The following is a 12,492-nucleotide window of genomic DNA, read 5'->3' on the forward strand; positions in this document are numbered from 1 at the left end:
CAGGAAGATTTCAGAGGGAGGAGCGAAGGGTCTGGTTGGCAGGTAAATATGAACATGAATCATGGTCCAATTGTGTTCTCTTTGGTGGCTGCTTTCTAGACTGTTAGGGACCTCATGGACTGTCACAGCTTCTAGTAATACACAATTTAGGCAGAGTCAGGAGCAAGGGTCACTAACTCTACTCCCTTACTCTCACAATGATCATCGTTTCTGCCATTGGATCAAGAAGTACAGAGCTGGCAAGTAGAAATAACCTTCTCTGCTTGAAGTTATAGATACAGAACAAAATAAATATTTAAATAAAAGAGAATCTCGGGCGTCAAAGACCTCAAAATGTCCTTTCAGATGTCTCTTGATAACTAATGACTTCACAGCAGTGGAAGATGACCATAATTAATGATGATGACAGTAATAAAACTGGTAATATGCAGCACAAAGTACCTTGTACTTACACAAGCTCTTTCATCTTTAAGAATTCTAAAATGCTTTGCAACCTGACTTCTAGAACATATCAATTTGAAATTTTATCTGAATTACATCTGCTTACACCTGAAATTCAGTTTTGCCTGAATCGAGATGTAATCATCTGCCAGTTAATGTAAACTCATAGGGAGTTTATCTGTAGGGAGCCTCAACGGCAGGGGATACTTGTCCAGGGTGGGAGACACTTCAGTCTGGCTCTGAGGCTCTCGGATCCACTTGCTTGATTTGTGAATTCTGTGAATTCTCAACTCATTTTTTCAAAATATGCTTCTGAGGCTTATCTCCTAGAATTCAAACTTGCCTGGCTTTGTGACCAGCTCCCTGTTCATGCTCTTCTCTCCTGCCACCTGCCATGCTCTCTTTCCGGGAGCTCATCTCAGGGATTTAACTCTGACTTTCGCACAGCTTTCCCTAAACCTGACCTCTGTGCTTTACACCAGGCCTTCAGCTCCAGCTCCTGCTTGATGCTGCCCCAAGGGTATCCCCAAGGCAGCATGAATGTAAGGGAACGCTCAACTCTTCCCCCTGCACACCGAGTCCTCTGGCTATGTCTCTGATGTGGGTTCTGGCAGCATGATCGCCCACCTGCCTTCACTGTTCAACATCCATGCCAGGGAGCCACTGTCAGTTGTTGTCTGTCGTCCACATGTCACCGTCCAAACCATACCTAACCCTGTGGTCACCATCTCTGCTATGTCCTGGCATCTGTCACTGTTTGTATCACCTCTGCTGCCCTGGTTCAGTTCGTTCCTTATTATACCTGCCCTAGGAAGCAGCTTTCTAGCTGCTCCCCTTCATTTGTCTGAGAGTTACTATTGGACAGAAGCCTTATCTCATCCGTCTCTTCTCATCCATGTTTCTCACAGTGCTGCTAGGACTTAACTCTGTGGTAGAAATTCAATAATCATTGCTCTTGAATTGAATCTCTAAGACCTCAGTCCTATAAGGATATTTTATTTTGTATATACTGATATATTTTGGAAATGCTAAAGGTAAATAAGAGTTGTTTTTAAATATACACGATGAGCATACTATTTTTAAAGGATTCCTATAATAAATCTTAAAATTAGGGAATTGCTTAATACCTAGAAACCTATCTATTTCTAAGTTTAGAGATTCTTACACCAGGTTTTCAGGAACTAGTGCATCTCTGACTTATCCAGGGAACTAGCAAATTTATCACAGCAGTACAGAAGGTACAAACTGGACTTTGCTAATAAAGACAGTGCCTATATTGAACGGCAGCCAAATGAATGAGATATCCACCAGCAGGCCATCTATATTAAGTATAATTGTCTCTGAGGTAGACCAGAGCTACTGAGTTAGACCATCAGCTACAGATATCAGCTTGGAGGTTTCTGACCAGAGGAGTCAAATGAGCTCTCAACTTTGCTAACAGATGTGACGGTGAGTGAAGAAACCAGTCTGTCAGGGGCCAAGGGCCTGGGGAATGAGGCAACAGGAGGCCTCTAAGGTAACATAAAGATAGATAGGAGCCCAAAGTAGATGCACATGGACTAAATTTTGGTAGACCCGCAATATTTGGTGTCCTCCAGCAAATAAAGTACTAGGGGGAAAAAAAAATCAAACTTGGTGAGGAATAATTAACCTTCATGGAAGGATAAAGCAGACTAGGATGGAGGACTGAAACCACAGATAGTGTTATCTATGAAATCTCCACGAATAAAGATTTTTGAATTATAGTTATTTTAGAAGATAAATAGGAAGAACAGTGTCAATTTGTTTAAAAAACAAACAAATGGGGATTTCTAAAATTCCTGAATATAGATCTCACTGGCCAGATGAAAATGAGGAGGGAACAGCTGATCGCATCAGTGATGGATGGGCCTCGCATAAGTAACTCAATACTCGGAGTGAGCTGCACCAGAGCTAGTTGAGGTAGAAGCGGAACATTAAGTACTAACTGTTCTTCTGAAGAAAAGGAACTGCAGAGGCTAAAACAAATTTCTGAGATTTTGGATTTCTGTTGTAGATGTCAAGAGATCAACAATGTAATTATAAGTGGGGGATAGTCATTAGCCGGAAAGCTTTTTTGGAAAAAAAAAAAAGTACAGATTTTATAGGAATTCCTTATTGGTGCAGAGAATAAAATCAACCTATATAAGGATACGAGAGAGTTTTTGGGACAAATACAAAAAACATACACATGCTTTTAAAGATTTTATTTACTTATCTGACAGAGAGAGAGAGAGAGAGAGAGATCACAAGCAGGGGGAGCGGCAGAGGGAGAGAGAGAGAAGAGAGAGAAGCAGGCTCCCAGTTGAGCAGGGAGCCTGATGTGAGGCTCGATCCCAGGACCCTGGGATCATGACCTGAGCTGAAAGCAGACGCTTAACTGACTGAGGTCACCCAGGTGACCCACAAAAAATATTTTTAAACAAGAGAAAGTATATGGTTATGTATGTTCATATAGATTTTATGTATCTTTAATTATATTGCTCTAATCAGGATCTAAGCATGAGAAAATTTTTCAAGGAAAAATAGGACGTTGGGGGCATTATAAGTAAGTACACAATTACTGTTTCATTAGATATGAAATGCTTTTGAAGAGGGTAGCAGCCAAGGAAAGAACACAGGCTTTAGGAGGAATGTTATACGCCCCTGGGGGTTCTGTATGGGATCCTATGAAGTATGGAAAACATACAGTGGAATATTTGAGAATCAACTGAAGAGACTGAAACTTAAATCTCCTTTGGTTAAGTCCAAGGAAGGAAAAGGGCAGGAAAGGCCAATGTGATTAAGGAAGGATATAAAGATTAGTATGAGGAGCCTAAGAGGGAGGCTTAAAATACATAAACAGTGATTTAGAGATATAAACTATTTATAAAATACAAGCAGTAAGAAGTTCAGAGGAAGCATTATGATGGGACATTAGTGCTAGCATCCCACTCCACTGTAATAGTTGTAAAAGCAGAGAATGCTAGGATATGAAAATTGGAAGGGACCTTACAGAACAGTCTTTCCTTTTACAGGTCCAGGAATGCAGATAAAAAGGGACTGGCCCTTAATTTGCTCTCTCTGCATCTTCTTACCCTGGCTCCCACCAGTCAAAGCAAGGAACAAAGGAAAGGAGGGGCAGAGGGTAGGATTAGAGCTTTGGAGGTCAGAGGATCAGGACAGGGGAAGATCAGCTGGCTCTACCAGCCCTGGAGAAGATGAAGGGTTGGAGTAGGGAGGATCTAATTTCCTGTTCTGGGAGGGGAAGTGTGAGAAGGTGGTGAGAACAGCGATGCGAGAGAAAGGGGACAGTTTCAAGAACTCCAGTACCCAGAGACGGAGCTGAGGGAAGCTCTAACTAGTATTTATATACATCCTCTGGTGACAGATCAGATTCCTGAGGTCTGGAAAGTGTTACACAGCATTATTCTAAACAGGGCTATGAGATAGAGCAAGCAATTATGGGCCATTTAACTTAACATCATTTACAGAAAAATATTAGGGAAAGTTTGCAGAGGGGACAACTCGACAAGCATATGGTAATTTGATTAGAAACAGGCCACATGTTTTTACTGAAGGATGGTGTTATTTTAACTAGCTTGTTGAACTTCTTTGAAGTTATTGCTTTCTCAAATCTGGATTTTAACTCATGATTTTTCTACTATCTATAAAGAATTGGAATAAACATAAAGTATCTAAGCAAATAGAACAAAAAACAATCACAATTGAGGACACTTGAAATACAATGGTAAGCAAAATGAACGTTAGGATGAATAATATAGCAAGGAAAAACTTTAAATTACATCATCTAGTAATGTTAAAGTCAAGATATTTATCATGAAAGATATGTGATTGGAATTTTGGCCTGTGAATGTGTCCCTTAGGCCATTTCCTAAAATGATCTGCAGAAAAAAATGATTTTGTTAGTTTCACCAAACTAAAAAAACTAAAAACTTAGCTTTTTTTTATCCCCTTAAGTGGATTGACCTTTTGGTGTGGTTAAAAATTTGGCACATTAGGATGAATTTCTCATTAATCCAACCTTTGCAAATTTTCCAAGTGAAAAATTCTCAAACAAAATGAAAACATCTTCATGGTTAGTTTAAATTAAGTAATAAATCAATATAAATTTTCTCATATTTATAAATGTTCATACTAGTAAATAGCTACTGAATCTTCAGAAAGACAATCAGAAAGGACAAAAATTAAGATAAAGCAAGAATAAAAGTATCAAAGTACCTATTAATATTTGTCTGAAGCCTTTATTATACATTATCTACTTTTTAGTGGTTAATCTGTAAAATTCACCATATGTCATTCTACTTTTCAAAAGGTACTAGATTTAAGTAACTAATGCATACCTCTATATGTACAATCTCCAGGGGGCAGGCGGGGGGACTGCATCTGTTTTGTTCATACAGTATTCCCAGGGTCTCACACAGTGTGCCGTAAATATTTGGTGAATGAATGAAGAAAAAAATAACAATAACAGCATCGATACTGGGTATTTTACTATGTGCCAGATACTGTTTTAATAAGCATTTTGTATGATTGTTAATTCTTCAACCCTTCTATAAGCTTCTTGCTCTTCTATTAATTAAATTAAAGACAAGGAAACAGAGGCACTGAGAAGTTGAGTAACCTGCCTAAGGTCACACAGCTAGCTACTCATTGACATTTTTTGGACTGAGGCAGTCTGACACTTAGGGTCCCAATGTAAGCACAATGTTACTTCTTCTCTGCGAATGAATGCACATTGCAATGAGTCTGTGTATAAATGGCTGCACACATAGGAAATTAGATACATGGCAGGAGTTTTAAGAGGCACAGAACTCAAATATTAATATTCCCATCACCAAATACTGGAGCTCAGTGGGCAATGGGAGGCTTAAGGTCTAATTTCCAGGATCAAGATCTTCACAGAAGCAAAACTCCCAAACATTTAAAGGAGACACAGAGGTTTATAAGTAAAGAACCAAAAGAATGTGACTCCATTCAGCTCTAACGGGAGGCTAGAGCCCTCAGCTCAGAACAAAAGCCTCCAAGACTTTTCATGTTGGTAACAGAAGCAAGATTTAAGGTTCTGTGGTGGCTAAATCAATGAGGACCGAAATTACTGGTACATGTGCAAATATGTTCTGTGTGGAATCATTGGAGCCTCTTTTGGGTTAGTGCTGCACTATGCTGGGTAAAGAGCCTTTTTAAAAACTAGCCTTAATCTTATTAGGAAAAACAAAAAACCATAAAATTCTATGTTCCTTTAATTGCATTAGGATATTGATGTTTTGAGGCCTGATATGTTCTTATTACACATTTTTTTTTTCTCCCAAATTTTCTTGATGGTATTTTTTCCCCCCTATCAGTCATTCTGGAACCATTTCACTCTAAGAAGATTTAGTTTATGTTTTTGGCTTTGAGTGCCTTGTGTGCTGAAAATCTTGGAGGGTACATGATTCAAGCTGATCAGGAGATCAAACTTTTAAAAGAATTCAAGGAAGAAAGAAAAAAAGCCTCTGTCACTTGCAAAAGAGATTTAAGACACTGAAATGGGGAGGATCCAATTAGGACACGGGAGAATTCCATGTCCATCCTGCACCAAGGGCTGACAGACCTCAGAGAAGCTTGGAACTTTTCAGGACTCACACTGAATGACTCTACACGTGTTGGCTGTTAGGGCCCCACACCTAAGTGAAAGCTCATTTACAAGTCAGTCTCCAGTTCTGGTCACCTTTCAACTGGGGGAATACTATCACCCCTAAGGCAATTCAACATGAGTTTGTCAAGCTGGTCCAAGTTTTGGGAAAACTCTTGTTCTGAGGAATGAGGTTAAAAGTTTAGTCTCACTATACAAGAAAAGCTTGTCCAACAGAATACTAAGTTGAAGTGGGATGAACCAAATGAACACAGCCTAAAGGCTTAGAAAGATGAAATGCAGCTAGAAATCCCAAATCAAGCGGGGAATCCCAAATCAAGCGGGATCTGGGGTGAGAGCTCCAGCCGTGAAAAATTAAAGCAAGCATACGAAATAAGATGCTGCGCTTATGTTCAAACAACATCAGTCTAACCAGAATTGCAGAACAGGTATGATGACGACATTTGAATGAACAAAAGAAAGGAGAGGCGGGATGCGGTGTCGGGGCAGGAAAGAGGGGTCGATACAGACTCCAAGAATCGTCTCGTTAGTCCGAGGGTCCTTTTCCTGTTCTGCAAATTCTTTTGTTCTCTGTCCTTATCAATCCCACACCTTGCCTGAGTAAGAATGACAGACAAGCCATCCTTAATGACTTCCTAGCTTTTGAAACTATTTTGGTGTCAGAGAGAGAAAGAACTGTGTTTAAATTGTTACAAAGATTGAGGTTTCTGTTGGCTCAGTACATTTTCCACTCTGAGATGACAATGTTTGTCAGTGAGGAGAGAAACAAATTTATCCATTTATGTGACCTGTGCCACGTTCCAGAAAAATGGCACTCCTGTCGCACCTCTTTGGGGCAGGGGAGCAAAGGCAATGTAGCTAGGGGGCTCCACAGACAGGCACTCCTTGCTGTGTCAGCAGGAGTATGCTGGTATCTTCCTCCCCCAGAGACCGAGCACATCCTCTCCTTGGCACACCCACTTGCCATTAGCACAGGGAACCATTGTTCACTGTGTGTCAAAGACCCAGCCACGCCCTGTGCCAGGACAATGCACTGACTCTATAGCCCTGGTCTCTGAGCACTGCTTACTTCCTTTCCTTTTTATTTCTCCCTGTGTCTAAGAGTCCATGAAATGAAGTTTTTTCTTTTGTTTAAAACAAGACATTTTAAAGGGTGGTTACTGATGACTTACTCACTTTCAGCCTTTCTTCACTGGGTTTTTCCTAATCTCTGAAAGGTTGTTCAACAGATAGAAATGGGTTCAAAGCACATATAAAATGGTTTCTATTTTCACAGCTAATGTATATTTCATTAGGTAACATCTGAACATTTCTCTCTGAAGATGCTGCTTTCTATTATCTTTAGATATACTTAACATGTTGGGTTTTGTCAACATGGTGTGAAGGTAGACCACACTGAAGTGATAACACCAAGCTAGAAATTACTATAAATTTTGGAAAGCAGGATGTTACGTTTTAACAATTTATAGGTTATTTCTTAATACAGAAAACTTTTGTATTCATCCACTGATCAGTCATTGTTTATGAAGCACCTACTTTTTATAGCCTAAGATATTAAAAGAAAAGTCCTTATTGTCAAAGCATTCACAGTTTGGTAAAGAGAAGGTCATGTAAACAAACGAGTACAATAAATTATAATAGGTGTTATAGCATAATTATGTACAACGTATAATGTATATACAAATGAAGGAGGAAAATTTTAGTGGTAGCAGTGCATCGACCAGAAAAGGATTCATAGACAGGACAGTACGTGAGCAAAATCTTAAAAATTGTACAGGGGGATCCTTTAAGGCTTACTTTGTGTGGGTGTGTGTGGGTGCATGTGAATGTGTGTACATGTGTGACTGTGTGTGCCTGTGAGTGTGTGTACATGTGTGAGTGCATATGTGTATGCAAAGACAAGAAGCCCTCCTGATCTCAAGATCCCGCAGGTCATGGAGGGCCTTGTAAGTCTGACATCCCGTGGGTATCAGGGATCAACCATCAAAGTTAATAATGTGAGGAAATCTGCCTTTGATAGAAGTCTCCATTTCTCAAATCAACTATTTCTTTGGCTTTGGAAAGAAGGACATTATGTTCTAATGATCTATATGTCACTTCTCAATACAGAAAACTTTTGTACTCATCCATTCTTTGGCCAATATTTGTCTTTCTTTATAAAGCAATGTATTATGTGTTGGGAATAACATCTCAAATTCAATTCATTGTATTCTGGTTTGGGAACTGCTCACTGATGGATGTCAGGGAACCCAGAGGAAAGCTCTGAAGACCGGGTGTGGATATTCAGTGAGAATCTCTTCCCAGCCAGCCAGCTAGCCAGCCAGCCAAATGTGGCCCTGCCCTGGGTGGCCAGGGAGTCCTTACCACTTCGGTTGGTCGGTAGTATTTGAGATCCACAGTCACGTGAATTTTGCCGGTCTCTTTACATCTGCCCACTTCATTTTCATTCTTTCCTTCCCACCTGAAAAGGAGATAAACACTTAATCAGCCTCTAATTGCTTAGGAGCATTTGCCATGCTGTCGTCCCCCGGGATGGCTCAGCCTTCTCCCTGCAGGAGTGTATTAAGCTCATTAACTACAGGAATACAAGCTGATGAGTAACCCTGTTATCAGGGCAACAGTGACTTTCAAAGACTTTCCAGATCTGCTTGGAAAGGGCAGGCTTTCTTTTCTTTCTTTTTAAGAAAATCATGATGTTTTCAGAAGGGAGACTTTAGTTAAAAAAAAAAAAAGACTTTAGAAATGAACAGAGTAGCGAGAATAAGGAATTGGGCAATGTTCAGGGATTTCAAAGGTCTTTACTTCTTTAGACTATTCTTGATAACATCAATTATTATGAATTAGTTAATGTCTTCTGTGTCTTCCTTATTTAAGATTTTATTTATTTATTTATTTGACAGAGAGAGAGATCGATCACAGGTAGGCAGAGAGGAAGGCAAAGAGAGAGGAGGTAGAAGCAGGCTCCCTGCTGAGCAAAGAGCCTGAAGTGGGGCTTGATCCCAGGACCCTGAGATCATGAATTGAACAGAAGGCAGAGGCTTTAACCCACTGAGCCACCAGGCGCCCTGTCCCCCTTATTTAAAAAAAAAAAAAAAATTGTAGTGATGTTTTTAGGATATTTGTTGTAACTTCAATGCATTTCAGTTTGGAGTAAGTTTCATACCCTAAATTAGCCATTAGTCTCATCTTTGTATTATACATAAGTTCCCTTGTTCTACCCAGTCAGCAGTAGGCCTCATTAATAAATCTCAGATGATTAAACCTCCAAAAAGTACACAAGTGGTTTACTGCCTGCTGAGAGACTATGTGTTAGCATCTCCAATTCAGCTACAATGTTCTTTGGACTTAGGATTTCTTCCTTAAACATCCATAGTTGGTAACAGTACCCTGCTCAGGTCTATAAGGTGCATTGTACAGTATATGCTCATAAGCTTAAGGACAAGCTTGTTAGGATTCCATTGTATGTTTTCATTTTGAAAGAAATGAAGGTACTGGTTTAATGTTAACCTCCGGATTTCTACAATCTAATATCCAAACATCAGATGACACTATACAATTAAATTATTTTTGCAAATGAAACTTTTCATGAAAGAAAGAAAAGAAATTACAAAGTAATGTTTGACTTCAATTCTTATTTTCAGAACTAGTTTGCTTTATCAGTTGGAGATGAATCCTATGACAACAGGACAATTTTGTGTGCTCCCTAGATCAGAGAATAGTGGGGATCAAAGGAAAGAACAGAACCTTAAATCAGTTACTTGACTATGTCATTCACATGTGTTATTGAGGATGAATATAACTATTGATCACAGCTTTATTTTGGACATAGGTTGGGTATTAGAGATATAAACTACCCTTACAAGATTTATTCCCCAACAGTCATCTGAATGTTCTATCCTCAATTTACTTTTTTATAGCAGAGGGATAATAGTTCATTGTTTAAAAAAATCAGTTTAGAAATACACTGAATTTGCCAATGCACTCAAGGCAAATACGAAGAACACACAGAGAATTAAAATGTACAATTGTCATTTTCCCATGACTTTTATATTAATTAGTTGCCCCAAAAAAGGACTTGGTTTAATTTGTTACTATGAACTGGACTAATTTGTCAGGATCAGAGCTGTGTTTTTGGTAAATTGACCTGGAAATGGCATGTGGATGCTTTAGAGCATGCAGGCTAAATATAATGTGAAATGAGAAAACCTAAAGTGGTGATAAACCCTGTATAAATCTCTCTCTCTCTCTCTCTTTTTTTTTTTTTTTAAAGATTTTATTATTTATTTGACAGAGAGAGAGAGAGAGAGAGATCACACGTAGGCAGAGAGGCAGGCAGAGAGAGGGGGAAGCAGGCTCCCTGCTGAGCAGAGAGCCCCATGCAGGGCTTGATCCCAGGGCCCTGAGATCATGACCTGAGCCGAATGCAGAGGCTTAACCCACTGAGACACCCAGGTGCCCCGTACATCTCTTTAAAAAAAAAAAAAAAGATTTAGTTATTTATTTTTAGAGAAAGAGAGATAGCAAGAGGCCCATGCAAGCAAGAGGAGGGGGAGGGGCAGAGGGAGATAGAAACTCCAGTCCAGTGGACTCCCAGTTCCACAGCAAGCTCAATCTCATGACCCTGAGATTGTGACCTGAGCAAAAACTAAGAGTCGGGTGCTTAACTGACTGAGCCATCCAGGTGCCCCATCCCTGTACACTTCTTAAGGAAAAGACAAATATCTACAGTAAGGGAAAATAACTGGTAAAATCATTATTTTTTTTAAAAAATTCCCTAATTCCAAAGTTAATGTTTAAGTGAAGCCTTCTCTTTGGTTAGGCTTTCAGTAAGTGAAAGGATATTTGTACCTCATAAGCATGTTTTTATTTTGGCTCCCATTTTGTACTCACAAAGAGAAACCAGTTCAGCATGTCTTCCTGACGATATCTCCCGCTAAGCCAAAAGGGTTAACAAAATTACCGTTCATAGTTTTGCTGTTTACCCCCAAAGCAGCTAGGTATGTAATCTACCATCTACCATGGGTCACACCGATTCACGTGCACACATACATACTGGGAACACTGTCCTTCTTATTGATAAATCCGCTCAGATGTCACAAGTGTGATAACTGGACGTTCAAACCTAATTTTATTTCTTTGAAACCACACATGAACACACAAGACCTGGAGAGCATTCCCTGCCTGGGGAGGGAACATGTGGGGCAGGAAAGGGATGAGGCAGAGCCAATTGTGTCCCTAGAGTAGGGGCTGACAGCTTCTGTGAAGAACCAGAAAGTAAAGATTTTAGGTGTTACAGATCACATACAGTCTCCGTTACATATTCCTCCCTTTCCTCCTTCCACTTCTGTTTTCTTCCTCCTCCTTCCTTTCCTCTTTCTCATCATCATCATTTTTTTTTTTTTTTAAAATCTATCCTTTAAAACTGTAAAAACATTGTTAGAGGACAGTAGAAAACAGGTGAGGTTTTGGCGAGTAGGCCATAGGTTGCTCACCCTGCTTTAGGGGATGAGTTAATTGTATATCTTCACGCTCAACTAAAAGAAAGCATTTAATTCCTATTCATACCAACAGGTTGTATTGCTGGACCAGCTTGAATTTTCCCATTTACTACTCATTCCCTCTGACTACTCTGCAGCCATATGCTAACATCTGAGATTAGTAAAGAGTAGTTGAAACGGAAAAAGACTGATGGAAGGAATCTGCAAGTTAGATTTAAGCTTGCTGTCACTTGGGCACCTGTGGATATGAGCTGCAGGCACACAATCCTTCTTGGCCTCTGTGTGAACACTGTCTGCTGGGCAGCCATCTTACAAATGCTGTCTACAGTTCAAACCATCTCTAGGGGTATGGCATTGCCCCTACAATTAATCTAGTTGGACTGAATAATCAGCTGTAACCAGGAAATGACTCAAAGCAGAACGGAGTTGGCAAAAACCACTTTGCAATTTGCAGTAGGTCTGCATGCGGGCAGTAAGTAAAAGTTTCGGCCAAGGGCCAAAAAACATTCAGTTATAGCAATACAAAAAACACTTGTATTAACAAGCAAAAGGTAACAGCTAACTTGTCCTAACAAGCAATGTTCTGACTCAAAGCAGAGCTGGGATGTTAAGAAAGGAAGATGGCTTGACAGGGAATCAAGGATTCAGCTAACTAACAGGAATTGTTACCCACCAATTTAGATCAGCAGCTCTCTGGGCAGAGGCCCTGCATAATTCAATTTTTAAAATACACTGTTGGCTCCTAATAAGCATTAAACTGCAATAGAAAGCATTCAAGAATAATGGAATCAAGCACAATAAGGCAAGATGAGGTGCTATTAAAATCTACTCAACTAGGAACTCCTTTAATGAACAACAAAAGCAAAATCAACTGTATTAAGTTTAGGAGACACAGTTAAA

At 39.6% G+C, this 12,492-nt stretch overlaps 1 protein-coding gene across 3 annotated transcripts in view; it reads right to left on the reverse strand.

The window, feature by feature from the left end:
• Window positions 1–12,492, reverse strand: part of GMDS (GDP-mannose 4,6-dehydratase) — a 622,428-nt gene that overhangs the window by 84,788 nt on the left and 525,148 nt on the right. For all 3 annotated transcript variants that reach the window (XM_032340945.1, XM_032340948.1, XM_032340947.1), the window contains one exon: window positions 8,459–8,555. In XM_032340945.1, coding sequence (XP_032196836.1) covers window positions 8,459–8,555 — 97 coding nt within the window. The remainder of the gene's footprint in view (window positions 1–8,458; window positions 8,556–12,492) is intronic.

Source organism: Mustela erminea, chromosome 4 (genome assembly GCF_009829155.1).
Source record: "Mustela erminea isolate mMusErm1 chromosome 4, mMusErm1.Pri, whole genome shotgun sequence".
Classification (NCBI taxonomy): Eukaryota; Metazoa; Chordata; class Mammalia; order Carnivora; family Mustelidae; genus Mustela; species Mustela erminea.